Raw genomic sequence first — 16097 nt, forward strand, 5'->3', positions numbered from 1 at the left:
CAGCTTCTTCCTCTATGCTGCCCTGCAGCCCTGCCTTCAAAGCCCCTACCCACACTGGAGCCTGCTGTGCACGAGCAGGCTTGTAACTATGGTAACAGAGAAAGCCAGATAACCAAGATGGCAAATTCAAAATAACAACAACATAAGCCCTGATCTGTTCTATTTCTGCACAATATAACTAAATAACAATGACGAGTGCCTCATGCAGATCACAGTATATATCCAGAGTAACAAACACTATTCCTCACATCGCCGTAGACGAAGTTACCAGCTAATCATTCAGGTAATCATCATCACCATGCTGCCTTTCTGAAGCATGAGTTACATTATTTCTCTAAACCAATTCAACCACTTCAGAGCGTCCTGAACACAATCACATTATAACTGCCCCTGTCACTTGAGATAAACTTTGCTAATCAGTAGTCATAAATACAAAGTTAGACACTGGACTTAGCATACAAGCTAACAGGCTAGATTTAGCAACAAGCTACATAGCTCGACAGCAACATCGTACGACTATATGTGCTTTTGCGAGTATTATTGGAACCACTGCCACCTTGTGATTAAAACATAGAATTAAACATATATAAAGCAGGGTTCCTTTCTTGTCCAGCAGAAAAGCAGCTAACTCTGCATTGCTCTTGAGTCCTTACAAATCCTGCAGCTCCCTCCACCTCTGAAATGATGCGCCAAAATTGATCCTTGTTTTCTCTCTGGCTCAGTCCAATTTTTTGTTTTTACATTGCTTTTCTTCCTCAGTCTTCTTATTTCTTCTCCTTGACGTGGGCAATGGTGGAGCATTTTTCAGCTCTATTGTTGTTGTCTATTCTCCGCCATTGTTTCTAATTTGGGCATGAAAGTATCTGACCAGGTAAGAGAAGGGGAGGGGCACTGTTCCTGCGTGGGGGAAGAGCACTGCCAAGTACGTGCGTGAGGGAGGTGGGCTGCCAGCAGCATATGCACAAGAGTGATAGAGAGAATAAAACTGTCCTTGGCTCTGATTTGTTGTATTTAGCTGGAGGTAGAGGTAGATTCTTGCAAATCAAATTACAGCCACTGGGTGGAGCCATAGACAGTGGATTTTTACACAGCTGACCTGTATCATATTCTACTGTCATATTATAATGACAATTTAAGCGAATATAACAAAAAAAAAAGTTACAGACTATAGCTTTAAGGGCAGAAAATTTTAAGTAATTAGGAAAATGACAAAATAGAAGAAATGTTTCCTAATTCAATTTCTATTTTGTGAGGATTTGCTGCTTTTGTTTGTCTAATCAGTATACTGAATATCTGGACTGCTGATGTGTATTTTTAACAATTCACTGACAATTTATAGAGCAAAGATAAAGTAATTAATTGACAAAGTGAGTAATTCTATAGTTGAAACACATACACTGCAGATCCACTTGGCTGGATCCGCACCCTTCTTAATCAGCCCGCAGATAGACATTGTCCCCTCTGCTGTGTACCTGCAGGCTGCCCCCTGCTGACTACAACTGGTCTGTCAGGCCTCATCCAACTGCAGGAGCTGGAGGAGCTGGAGCTGACCAACTGCCCTGGGGCCACTGCTGAGCTTTTCAAATACTACTCCCAGCACCTGCCCCGCTGCATGGTCATCGAGTAAGACCACTGACCCATCCCACCTACCTACTGACCGACCGACCGATTGATCACCATACTTCTACCTTCACCCTCCTTCCTCTTCCTCATTCTTTTTGCAAATGCTAGTCAGGAGACTGACCTCATTACCTGCCCCCCCCCCACTCGCCCGTCTTCCTCCACACCCCATTGAGTAGACTGACCCATAGGCAGACAAAGAGGCGGGAAGACAGATGATGGTAGATGCCAGATCAGAGGATGATGGGATGGTATTTGAGCTTCATTTGAGATGATGCTTGAGTGAAGAGCTTGGTGTGACGTCTTGTCTGACAGCAAGTTTCTCTTGCAGATCAACACAATGATTTGTTTACAGGGGAGAGCTTCTCTAAAGACGCTGATGATTATTTTTGCAGCATAGAGGAATAAGGAAAAGCGAAATAAAGACTTTTGTGTTTGAGCTGATATGGTGGAACTGACACATGTGCTCACACACATACACACACACACACACACACACACACACTGTATATGGTAAGTGAACACATGTAAGTCCTGATGACCATGAGTACTGACGTTTCTATTGCCACCACTATGTGTAATATAACTGCTGTTATTTTTTTTTCTCAGAAAATGTCAAAGGTCAACTTTTCTCTTGTTTAGAGAGACACCATACGCCAGCTGGAGAAACAAGAATCAGAGAGAACTAACGATACAGGTCAGGAGGTAAATGACAGGGATGGGACTTCTCTCTCACTTTTTCTCCCTTCCTCATGTGTGTGTTATGGACTCACAGGTTCCTGTCTTTTTGAGATAACACCATGTTTTTCCATCTCTGTGTCTTAAAAAAAATCCAGAAAATAACAGTTTACAGTGTTTGACTTGATTGGCTCTTTATTTCACATTTCCCCCTCTCTTCTTCATTTCTCGACGATTTAATTTACAGATGTGGATGATAAGCTATTGTAAACTGTGAATGTTGTGTTTGTAAAAGGATGACGTATCACTGAGGCAGTGCAACATGAACAAGTCAGTCAAATGGAAAATGGAGTGTGCAGAAAGCATTAGACTTTAATGCTTAAGAGTTTCTGCTGGGGATACAATGCATTTCTATCAAACGAGGAAGGATAATAGCATCAAGATTAGAAAATAAGGGAACTGTGGGACTCAAACTGACAGTGATATATTATATTTCTGGACTCAAAGTAATGAATTAACTTAAGTAACATCATCAACATCAGAGGGAGTATGGAAACCAGGTGGTGGTGAGCTAGCTTGGTCTAAATTACAGGACATTTGGTTTAGGAATTTAAGTCTTCTTCTTCTTTTCATCTTATTAATATAAACACATGTTGACCAGTGCGTAAATTTGAACTTGTGTGGTCCTAAATGTGGAATTTAATTTTGTGACCCCCCCTTGGTAAGGTTACATCTCATTTGAAAAGGAAGAATAGGGGATTTCAGTATTTAATACTAGACCAGCTCTTAAAATGCCCACTACAGGCCAGGGCCATTGTTATGTGGCACATTTTAAAACACAGTTTAGTTTGTGGAAATGTTACTATTTTTTCTACAAAACCAGAGCTTAAGAAAGTTATGAATGGCCTTTCTCTGTTTGAAATCATGTTAAGCCTTTGCTTAGCTCAACTAATTGATGTCAGTGGAATCAAGTAGCAGCGCCTTAGTCCTCAACCCTGCAATTGTTGGCTAATCCAACTCTAAATTTTGATTTAAGGTTTAGATTAATGGGACATATTTGATGAAACAACAACTGACATGAATGTTTTTTTTTTTTAGCTAATTGTGAACATTCTTTAGCAGTAGCCTTCAAGGCTCTACACCCCTTTTGGGGAATCAAGAAAAGTCCAGCCTATCCAGGGTTAAAGACAAACACAGGTGTACATAAACACAATCTGTGTTTACATAATAATCATAATAATAGCTGCAATCAGGATAAAAAATCCTCATGTACCCATCACTCAGGAGACTGAAAATGTCCTCTGGTTGGAATAAGTACTGTGTATTCTTTCTGTGCATGTTTGTCTCATGTGGGACTGACATAAGGTGACAGAAACATGGCAGCGAGTTAATACAGTTAGAGATCTTAAAAGACTGAACAGATCCGTAATTTTTGTTCCCAGGACACAATGTGGGTTAATTTGAAAACTACATCAACAAGCAGAACAAATGCATAAGTGAACGAATGAATTACAGTTTCTTAGTGAAGTTGTAAAAAATATGTCCTCTGCTGTTATATTTTTGGGATGATAGGCATTTCACAGGAGGCAGAGACACTTTGCATATATTCAAAAAGTGGTTCTGATTAGATGCCTTGGGGCCATATGAATGGTGAAATTTTTAAGAAACACAAACACACATCCTTAAACTGAACTGAACCGCTTAACTGATACAAAAAGGCATCTGCGAGTGCGTGTGAAATTGAGTAAGAAGAAAAAATAGTACAGTTTCCCATAAACCAAAACATTTATTCACCATGGAAATAAGTTAGTTGTGGTTTTTTCCCCACAATTCTCTGATATTAAAAGGAAATGAATGAGCCAAACAGTGAGCTGCTTTTTGCCTGTTGTGTGTCCTTAGATGTGCTGACTGCCAACTGAAGGGTCTTGGATCAGTCTCAGCCAGTATTACATTGTGCCAAATGCATCTGCAGCAGCACATAAAATGTGGCTGATTGCCTGTAGCTGATCACTGACTTCACTAAACAGACTGAGTGTGTGCTGTGTGGATATGCAGACCATGCATGTTGTTAGTTGGACTGCGTTTTTGTTTCATGAAGGGTCATTTTAGAGGTTCCTCTGAATCTCTTCTTTGTACATACATTTATTTATTTATTTATTTATTTATTTATGTATTTATTTATTTATTTATTTATTTATTTATGTATGTATGTATGTATTTATTTATCTATCTATCTATCTATCTATCTATCTATTTATTTCATTAAGTTAATTTCATTAAGTCGTGTCTTGTGTTCTGTTTTATGGAACTTGCTTCAAATTTGGGCCTGAATTATCTTATGCATTGATTTGCTAATTGATTTATGCTAATTGATTTGTTTTCATTAATATGGTTATTATTATTTCCAACATGTCAGAACCTAAGTGAAATAATCTACCTATTACACATTGAACATATACCACCATTAATGTCATTAAGACTGACTTAAAGTTTGAATCCTCAGAATACGCAAGATTTTTCTCTGTGCAAATGTGTGTCAACTTGTACTGCTGTCAGGTCCGTCATTAAGAATATGGTGATAAACACTGGTGATATGATATATTTACTGTCATTATCCTGAATGTGGAAATACGGAGTATGATGTATACCAATCATCCACAACATTAAAACCACTGACATGTGAAGTGACATGCAGATCATCTTTTTACACTGCAGTGTTCTGCTTGGAATGCTCCTAGCATTCATTTGGATGCTGCTTTCATATTCAACACCCGCCCAAACATCCAATCCACAGAGGCCCAACACAGTACCTCCGAGGATGTCCTGAGGTGTCTGTCTCAGTGGATCAGATACGCGATGAGATTGGGATCTGGTTAATCTGGAGGCTAGGGTGAGCTATTTTTTTTCACATGTCTTGGGCCATTCCTGTGCAGTTCTCACAATGTTGTGGAGTGGACTGTCCCGCTGGTGGTGGCACTGACTTTGAGGTGCGTACATGATCTGCAGTGGTCTTTGGCGGGCTGTTGGCTATCAAAGTGGCATCTGCATTAATTCCTGGACTAAAGGTTTCCCACTAACACATTACATTGTAACAAGATCATCTGTGATTCACCTCACCTGTTTGTGGTTTGAATGTGGCTGCTGAACGGCGCAAATAGAGACATTTGAGATGTGAGATTGACCTCTGTCATGGCTAAGTAATGTTTACACTGTCGACTAAAATGACAAAGGGCAGGATATCTGATCTGATGATGTGGATAATGAGAATTCTGTGGAAGCTTATTACTGGCACAACTATTGAAAATGGGACAAACAACATATCAGAAAAAGTTTTGATTCATCAAGCTAGCTTCAGCTCTAGCTGTTTGCTCACAACAAACAAGCCAACTTTGGTTGGCTTAAGAATTAACACAACAGTTGTGCTGATATGTTAATGTTAGTTAGTGTCACCTGATGGCAACACTTGCAGTACTTGATAGGTGTTCACTACTGTGCCATCTGGAGCTGAATTTCATCGTGTTTTGTTTGGCCAGGTCATAGAATTATCATACATTAGCAGCATCTGATCAAATTCTTCTAAAGTTTTGTTTTGGAAGAACTTATGACTAAAATGTTGATTTCATCAGAAAACACAAAGCAAAAGGACCAACAAGGAACTTGAACTGAAGGAACTTTTTTATGCTGTTCTGTGGACAATAACAGTATGATCACCACAATCTCTTGTCATACGGATTACTTATAGATACATAGTGAAAGAAAGAGGAAAAGTATTTTTAACACTATTTCTCAAACAGCTGTTTGCAAGATAAATAGTTATGGGTAATGTATCTATTTGTGGCTAAGTACTGTAAGATAAATTACTGTAACATGAAGATGATAATGAAACAAAGTAAATGGTTTTAGTAATGTCATCTTTCAGACACCTGAGTTACATGATATGTAAAAAACTGAACCACATTAAAAAAAAAAAACTGAACCAAATAATAGAGTGTATGATTATTTGGTTCAGTTTTTTCAGCTGAAAATTTGACTTAGGCCATTCTTTTTAAGAGGGTGGTGATGTTATCCAACAGTTTACAGATTTGGTTGTTATGAAATGGCAATTTTGTTAAAATAAAAGTAAAGAGCTAACATCCCTAATAATGTCTTCATAATGATAAGTCAATAAGACAGCTCAGCTCAGTAGCAAGGGAAAATATCTGCTGCTACACCACAAGACTACAGAGCAGCTTCTGTGAGGTGTTAGGCAGTGAGGCCCCCAATTAGTCCTCAGCACTTTTCCATAACCAATTGTTTTGATTATCTGAATGTGACCCGGTGGCAGCCATTAAGATAAAGTATGTAGAAATCCTCTTACTGTTAGTCTTCTGTAGGTCACATCGAGGAATCAGCAATAAATTGAGTTGTTTTGTAACCAATTAAAAGTTCCTTGTAGTATGTTTCACAGTTGTTTACTTAGTTAATACAGTAGATATACTTGTTAATACAGTGTCAGATAAGCATGAAACATTTTTCATGCTGAAAAAAGTCATTTTAAATGCCAGTATTGCAGAGTTGTCAATTATGAATTGATCAAAGTAACTGCTCCCAGTTCAACTCTATCACCTGAAAAACATACATTTCAAAATGTGTTCTGCACAAACAGCTCTGTTCCTGTACACTCACACCCTGACTTGGATTCTGACTTTCAACACAAATGTGTCTTCTGCTCTTTTACTATTTTTGCTTTTAAGGGGCTTCTAACGGATTAAAACATAAGTTTGCATATCATGAACTCTGACATGCACATACATTTCCCAGCTACAAACAACTAACAACAAACCTTTCTAAGGTACATTTTTTTAAGGTAAATAATTCCTGTCACTTCTTTTACTGTCAACATCTGTCACCATTTTGTTACAACCCTTGTACAGCACAACTTTAAGTAAGCAGCAAAATAAATATGAACAGTTTACTGATAATGGTGAAATGGGTAGAATTTGTGTGCTCTTTCAGTGTCACTTTAGTTAGACGATCTGTTCCTGTTCTGATAGTTATTTGACTGAACACCTTGTTTGCACTGATGACCAAGCCTTTTGTGCTTTGGTACCTGCAGATGTTCACTATATTATATATATATATATATATATATATATATATATATATATATATATATATATATATATATATATATATATATATATATATATATATATATATATATATATATATATATATATATATATATATATATATATATATATATATACACACACACTGCTGAGCAGGTATCGGTCTTGCTGATGGCTTGAGGACCTTCTACGGCCCTGTCCAGCTCTCCGAGAATAACCACCAGTCTCCTGAAATCTCCTCCATGTTCTGGAGATTGTGCTGGGAGACACATTAAACCTTCTTGCTGCAGCACGTGTGGATGTGCCATCCTGGAGAAGTTGGACAACCTGTGCAACTTCTGTAAGGAATCGCCTCATACTGCCAGTAGAGATAATTACTCAAGCCAAAACCAGCATGAGTGAAAAATCCGCCAAAAAAGATAAAGAGGGAGAAACTTGAAATGACCTCCACATGTAAAACCAGTCCTGTTTTGAGGGTTTTCTAATTGTTGCCACTGTGGTGCACCTGTTGTTAATTCCATGAACACCAATACAGCTGAAAGTGATTAACGATGCCCTCAGCTGCTTAACCAACCAGAAAATTATCAGACAGGTTTAACTGATTTCATGCCAGGCCCAATAAAAAAGTGTCCCTTTCATTTTTGTGAGCTCTGTGTGTGTGTGTGTATATATATATATATATATATATATATATATATATATATATATATATATATATATATATATATATATATATATATATATATATATATACACTGCTTACTGCTTGTACTTTTGATTTTATGCTCAGATCACAAATATTTATTTATTATTTACAGTAGTCTAGCTCATGAGCTGCTCTGTACAGCAGTTAATGTGCTCACTTAGCAGATAAACACACTGATCTCTTAGGCCCTTCTCCTGCTGGTCTCCTGCTGCTTCTCTTAGGGTCATTCATCTTCTGAAACTGCCCTTCACTGCAACATCTCTGAGCTCCAGGCACGTGCACACATCAGGCCCAAAGGGTGCTTGAGCCCCTGCCCTTTTTGCCTTGTATTAAAATGTACCCTGTTTGTGTGTGTTTTTTTAATGAATAAATAAATTCCTGTTGTGCATAGGGATGTAAAAACAACAGCGGTATACAAACACCTGGGTTATCTACCATATGCATTTCCGTGTAATATGGTGTTGTGTTGAACCTATAAAGCTGGGTCTGTGTCCGCTCAGCTCTGTCTCTCAGAGAGAGAGAGAGAGAGAGAGAGAGAGAGAGGGAGAGAGAGAGAGAGAGAGAGAGAGAGAGAGAGAGAGAGAGATTAGCTGCTGCCTCATGAAGAACTCCACTGCGCACATAGATGAGACGTGAAAGTGGAGCGACTTGAAACTTTGAGAGTTTTAAATTGATTAACATAACTTTCTTGTGGGGGCTAACAAGTTGCCTTCCACTTATTCAGCGTGCTTAAATATATGTCATATTTCAGAAGCACCCCATTTTTGCTGTTAAGCTAACTGCTGTTAATGAGAGTTAAGAATAATCTAATATGACAGCTATCTGTGTCGCTGTTTATCTGGCCACAAATCTTAAACTTCCTCCAGATACTGAGTTTATTGTGGCTTTGCTGTGTTAAATATTGCTGTTCCTACTAACAGTCACAGTAGCAGTCACACTAGTATTTTCTTGGTTTTCTCACATTTTTAGGTGTGTAGCCTGTATTTCTAGTTTGCACTTGCCCTCCAACAAATAGCCCAATAATAAACCAGTGTTTGTCTTCCAAACCTCAGTATTATAATAATGTAAATAAACTCATGTTGACAAAAATTTGTCAACACAAAAGAAATGGCAATTGCATATCACTCACAGCTACACAGGCTACACAGCTAAGTAGTTAGCTTTCTGTAAGTACTTTGTTTATTAATTTTAGATTGATTAATCTACATATTGTGTTATTAAGGCCTTTAAAAAATGTTGGCGCAAGCTGTGCATACACATGCACTGCCTTTTTCTGACTTGGAGCCCCTGCTCCTCTATAATCATGTGCATGTCCCAGCTGCGCTCCTTAGGTAGACAGGCTGGAGCCGCGACAGGGCAGCTCACTTCCATCTTCTGGCCTGTTTGCTGTGGTGGCAAAGCAACTGACTCCATTACATCAGCTCTGCTACTAGCTGCTTGAACCAGCAAGTAGCTGAGCTGATGCAAAGGATTACCACAACCAGCCTGGTTGTTTTTAAAAACCCACCATGAGAAAAATGCAAGCACTACCTATTAACACCAGACAACCTTTAGGAGAAAATAATAATAGATTTTTCCTTGGCCCTTGTAATGTTAATTTGCTGGATAACAAGGGGAAGGAAGGGTGCCCATGGCCAGTTACCTGTTCTCAGCTCTCCTTGGCCGTTCTCCATACCCCTGGGGTACAAAAAAAAAAGTGTCATTTGCTTTATTGTATCACATTCAAAAACAAAGAATGAAAAAAAGGAATCACTTTTTCATTTTCTGATTTTGGATTATTTGCTGAATGAATGAATAATACAGGGACCACTGAGCAAACTAAAAATATATTAATTCTTGATCAATACAATATTTTTAAGTTTATCCAAATGAAGGCAATCGTGTAATATGGACTTGAAAATTATACCTTAAGGCTACATACTTTGCATTTGTCCTTTCAACAGATATCTGTAGTTTTAAGATAATACATTTAAGATCAATCAACTAAAACATAAGGTTTTCATCAAACCTATTTTTTTTTTATTACTCACCAGGTTCCTCAAAATAATTTGGTGCACGCAACAAATTTCCTTTATTTAACAACACAGCAGTTAACAATTTATTGCAACTATTAGTCACTTATTCAATTAGTTGATTGACATAAAATTACATTTTCTGGTTACAGTTTCTGAAATGTGAATATTATCTTAAAGCCAGATAATATAAAACCCAGCAGTTTTATGCAAAAAAGTGTGTTTACAGGGAGTATGCATATCTGAAAAGGTAAAACAAAGCCTTTTGTGGCTCCTGAGGAAGCTGCATATAATCTGATAAATAGAAACAATTTTCAAGCCCTCGTCTGAGCAATATGGCTGCTCTTTATCAGTGATACCTTAAAAATATAAGTGCACTGGGGTGAGTGGTCTGACCAGTGTTTGGAGGTAGATGGGTGCAGTTCCATTGACAGCCTTGAAGGCAAGCACCATCGTCTTGAATTGGATGCAGGCTACAACAGGAGTCTGTGGAGACCACCGAGGAGGGGTGTTACATGGGAGAATTGGAGTATTTAGAAACGAGGTGCGCTGCAGCCTTCTCGATACGCTACAATGGGTTAATCGCAGAGGCTGGGAGTCCAGCCAAGAGCGTATTGCAGTAGTTCAGGTGTGAGATGACCCAGGATGAAGAGGAGTTAAGTTTTTTTAAGATTGAGCTTGAGGTGATACACAGTTGTCCAAATGGAGATGTCTGCCAGACACTCCGAGATATGCAGATGACACCCAACTGTTCCTCCCTTTTCTGTTATTTATTTTTATCATTGTTCCTCCTTCGACACCCACATTGCATTGGACAACGGTGGTAAGAGAATCCATGTCATGTGATTGCAGAGCCTAGTCATCAACTGCATTGTTAAAACAGAACCTGAAAGGTGCAATTTGTCAGGCATGATGTTAACCAGGTTAGAGCTGAGTAATCAATAGCAAGTCCAGCCAGAGTGCAGAGGAGGATTTGGTGGTTGACTGTGGCAAACGCAGAAGATTGAGGAGCGTGAGGACGAATGAGTGGGATGAGTCTCTTGCGGCACAGAGGGACTCAGTCACTGTGAGGAGGGCAGTCTTGGTGGAGTGAGCAGTCCTGACACTTCACCGGAGGCCACTGGATTAAATGCAGACTCTTCTAGGGCCACAGAAGGATTTATACAACTTTTTTGATACATGAGTAGGTTGGGTACGCCCCAATTCCTGTAAACTTGTGTCAATGTGAAACAATGGTGAAAGTACACTTGAAGGCCTCTAAAACAGAAAACTTAAAATCCACTATACAGTATAAAATACAGAACAGTATACAGTAATATGGCCTAACCATCTAACAACACATTTGCAGTTGCCAATGTTAAATATAACACCAAAATGTTTGTTTGTTTTTAACTAAGTTACTAGTTTGATTCTTTTTTTATCGTCAATAAATGCAACATGATGTGACAAATATCCTTGCAGTTGTTTTTGGTGCAGCTTGGTGTAAACAATTTTGGGGCAGCACTATTCCAGACATCATTCAGCAATAGTTGGCCCAATCACAGTTTGTTCTTGAGGATCCATACTTTGGTTGAGTATCTGCAAGCATCTAGTTGACAAAAAGTTTTAGAAGTACCTCAAAGAAGGATTACTTGTTCCAACTCCCTCTCAACAACTGTAGTATTGGCATCCTTAAGAAAAGAAAGAAAGAAAGAAAGAAAGAAAGAAAGAAAGAAAGAAAGAAAGAAAGAAAGAAAGAAAGAAAGAAAGAAAGAAAGAACTAAACATGAAATCAGACACAAATTTTGCAATCTGGTGATTTGGTATGTCTCCTTATGATGAACCAGAGTCACTATATCTCTCAGATTACACAAACACACGAGTGAAAACTCACCAGTAAACTCACTGAGTTGGTGTAGGTTAAGTTGCAGCTCATCAGCTGTTTATGTAGCTTGTAGTATAAAGCCTTGTTTTGATCCACTGCTTTTGTTTGCCTTGTTAAAGATACTGCTAATACTATTACTACTATTAATACAAGTTCAATACTATGTATTCATTTAATTAAAAAACCCTCTGGTGGTTTAGTGGACAGGAACAGTTGTTTCTATAAATAAGGAATTCATAGTGAAACATTAAATGGAATGTCTTATGCACAAGTCATTGATATGCAGGATTCACATACAGTATATAGACAACTACTTAAAGTGTTTTAAAGAAAAAACATGTCTCGATGTATCACAGTTGACCTGACGGACGTAGTTCTCCCACATTCTCATTCATGGGATTTCATTATGTTCCTACTGGGAAAGGCTAAGGTGTGACATCTATTGTATAAAAAGCAAAAAAAAAGATGTTTATAAGAGAACAAAAAGGTATATCAATAAAGGAAACTTAACTTCTCAAAGCATTTTGTTTGAATATTAACAGAATATACCACATGCAAGCTAAGCAGTGTTGCCTGCATCACATCACTGAAGGAGGGAGAAAAGAAAGACTATCCCGGCCAGGATTAGAGACAAAATATGTATACATTTGTATGGTCGCTAGGGGCTAAATTAAACCAACCTGGTAAATGCAGTGCTATGTCCAAGACCCACCTGCTCAAACTACACAAGCACACAAGGTCAAGGTGAGGCCTAAGCAAATGTGTCTGGAGTGTTTTGCAGAAGATGGAGTTCGTTCTACCACTGAGGCTACAGAGCAAGAGTCACAACATTGCTAAGTGAACTTTGTTTGCTCTCAGTGATGGCGGTACCAGCCGGCCAGCTGATGTATGATGGGAATCGATATTGATTACTGATTATTAATTGATTTATTATTAATCAATTAAAATCATTATAGTTGATTAATGAAACAAGTCATTAATGAACACGGGGCACCAACCTGAAATCAGGGATCAATAATCAAATGATTTGCCTTTTAGTCTCAAAGCCTGAAAATTAGTCAAAATGTCAATATTATAAAAATATCAATAATTAGATAAAAGGGAAGGCGTGAATCCGAGTACTGACCATCTCAACCAGCAGTTATTACAGTATGGGATTGTGCAACACAATCACAGATGCTGCTCAGTTACAATCAAAAGTGTTTATTAAAGCTTTCTTCCAAGACACAAACCACCTACTTTAACAAACAACAGTTGCTTCCACAAATGGCAACATAAAAAAAACCAAAAAAAAAACATAAACAAGCCAAACATATAAATGGGTGAAGGCGTGTGTGTGTGTGTGTGTGTGTGTGTGTGTGTGTGTGTGTGTGTGTGTGAGGAAGTCCCCTATAAAGACTACAAAGATGGCCAAACTTGACTTGGGAAGTCACATTCGTTGGACTACAAATTTGCGGGCATGACTTAGAAAGTTTTGTTTGTGAAATCACGCGTGAAGGGGGATTCCGATTTGATGCATTAGATTCAACTGAAAGCATCAGAATCAGAATCAGAATCAGAAAAAGCTTTATTGCCAAGTACGATGTTACACATACGAGGAATTTGTTGTGGTGATATTGGTGCATGCATCAAATAACTATTAAGTGAAAATATAACAAATTAACAATATAAACTATTTAAAGAATAGAAAATATAACAAATTAACAATATAAACTATTTTAAAAAGTAGAAAATATAACTATACAATATAAATATATATACACAATCTGTTTTTTGGGTAAAAGGATAACATGTACTTGGGATTCAAAAATGGTGGCAGTGACTGTATTGACCAAAGGTGATTACTAAACGTGTGCGTGTGGAGTTTGAACAAAGGCGACGGTTACATTATCTTTGGTCTGTGAAGACCTCCTGCTTTAGCAGAGCCTGCTGTGTGTGTGTGTGTGTGTGTGTGTGTGTGTGTGTGTGTGTGTGTGTGTCTTATGTTTCTGTCACCCTGCAGGTTCCACGTAGGCGGAGTTATAATCACTAGGAGCACCTGGTATCGGTAGTGTCTACTCCTCGGACTGTGGCTGCTGGGGTGGAAAGATAGGTTGCCTGGTCTGGATGCTGCTATGTTGGAAGCCCATTTAAAGAACTCTGAGTCGCTGTGCAGGTTACAGGTTTTGCTGGATCACTTATCAGAGGCAAAGCAGGCAGATTTATCTGAGCTCATAAACTCTTTTCCATCGTTGTTTGGTGACATTCCTACTCAGACGCACCTTAGCGAGCATGATATCAATGTCGGAGTCCCTCCACCAATCAGGCAGAGGTTCTATCAGGTAAATCCAGAGAAACGTAAGCACCTGCATGCTGAAGTTGAGTATATGCTGGGCCATGGCATTGCTGAGCCCTCATTTTCGAGTTGGGCCTCATCGTGCCTTCTGGTACCCAAGTCGGATAATACGTTTAGGTTCTGTACTGATTTCCGTAAGGTGAACGCAGTAACCAAACCAGATTCTTTTCCGCTTCCACATATGGAAGATTGTGTTGACCATCTGGTCAACACAATCTTCCACCATGCCAAATACGTTAGCAAGTTTGATTAACTTAAAGGGTACTGGCAGGTCCCACTGTCCACGTGGGTGCGCGAGATCTTTGCGCTTATCACTCCAAATGGTTTGTACATGTATAATGTTATGCCTTTTGGGCTGCGTAACGCCCCGGCCACATTCCAGAGGCTTATGACCAAAGTCCTTGGTGATTTTAAGGGTTGCAATGTTTATTTGGATGACATGGTGGTGTATTCCGACACATGGGTTTCTCATTTGGAGCGTATCCATGCGCTGTTCAGCTGCCTGGCTGAGGCGCGTCTCACCATTAATCTTGCGAAGTGTGATTTTGCTGTGACGTATCTTGGTTGAGTAGTTGGACAGGGTACAGTTTGCCCTTTACAGGTGAAAATCCAAGCTGTCAAACGGTATCCCACACCTACCACGAAGAAGGAGCTGATGCACTTTCTGGGTCTGGTGGGCTATTACAGAAGTTTTTGTAGGAATTTTTCTGAGGTAGTATCGCCCCTTACCGACTTTTTGAAGGGGCAATCAACATTTGTTTGGTCTCCTTCATGTCAAAAGGCTTTTGATGCAGTGAAATCACTGATCACTGTCACCCTTTTTCACGTCAGGTGGATGCCAGTCACGTGGGGGCGGGTGCAGTTTTGCTACAAAAGGATGATTTTAGCGTTGATAAGCCAGTGAGCTTCTGTTCTAGAAAATTTGATTCGTACCAACTGAATTATTCTACTATAGAAAATGAAGCTCTTGCTTTGATCTGGGCCCTTAAACATTTTGATGTGTATGTGTGTTCTGGAGTTGTGCCAGTGGTGGTTTATACAGATCACAACCCTTTGACTTTCCTCAATTTGTTGCCGTGTCCAGACCAGAGACTCATTAGATGGTCCCTGTTATTGCAGTCATACTAGTTAGATATACAATATGTAAGAGGTTCTGACAATGTGGTTGCAGACGCATTGTCCAGAGCTCCTCACCAGTAAAGTTATGTTTGCACATCACCTGTCCATCTTATTGATCTCTCTTTTCCTCTTAATTTGCTTCCCACTGGTACCAGGTTGCTGAGGAGTTGAGATGAAGTTTGGTGGCAAGTCTAGAGCGGCGATGGATGACAAGCACCTGATGAGTCAGTCTTACAAGGCATGGGTGAAAAATAATTCAGCCTTATTTACACTAGATATGGATAATCTAAAAGAATAACTGTTATAATATGGTTAAATCAGTTGGTTCCGGGGTTGGGACCCTGTTTCTATGGGGGAGGGTGTGACGGCCTCCTGCTTTAGCAGAGCCTGCTGTGTGTGTGTGTGTGTGTGTGTATGTGTGTCTTATATTTCTGTCACCCTCCCACGTAGGCGGAGTTATAATCACTGGGAGCACCTGATCAGTCATCTGTTGGATCCCTTCTGTTGAGCTCTTTTGTTAAAAGCACTATGTGTTTGGTTAGTTGGCCTCGACCTGTTTGCTTAGGTCTGGACTTTAAGTATTGGTTGGTTATTTTAGGTTAATCATAGGTTGCTTATTTGGGTTAATAAATTATTTTATTTTTTCAGGTTA

At 39.0% G+C, this 16097-nt stretch overlaps 1 protein-coding gene and 1 long non-coding RNA gene across 2 annotated transcripts in view; both read left to right on the forward strand.

Annotated features, from left to right (window-relative positions):
• fbxl16 (F-box and leucine-rich repeat protein 16) overlaps nucleotides 1–5221 on the forward strand; it is a 46971-nt gene extending 41750 nt beyond the window's left edge. The window contains exon 7 of the mRNA XM_037090467.1: nucleotides 1479–5221. Within this exon, the coding sequence (XP_036946362.1) occupies nucleotides 1479–1627 (149 nt within the window). The 3' untranslated portion in view covers nucleotides 1628–5221. The remainder of the gene's footprint in view (nucleotides 1–1478) is intronic.
• An 8844-nt stretch (nucleotides 5222–14065) lies between these two features.
• On the forward strand, nucleotides 14066–16097 carry LOC119014985. Its single transcript, XR_005073134.1, has 2 exons — nucleotides 14066–14312; nucleotides 15601–16097. It is a non-coding gene; the product is annotated as an uncharacterized LOC119014985 (long non-coding RNA).

Source organism: Acanthopagrus latus, chromosome 24, assembly GCF_904848185.1.
Source record: "Acanthopagrus latus isolate v.2019 chromosome 24, fAcaLat1.1, whole genome shotgun sequence".
NCBI classification, from domain to species: Eukaryota; Metazoa; Chordata; class Actinopteri; order Spariformes; family Sparidae; genus Acanthopagrus; species Acanthopagrus latus.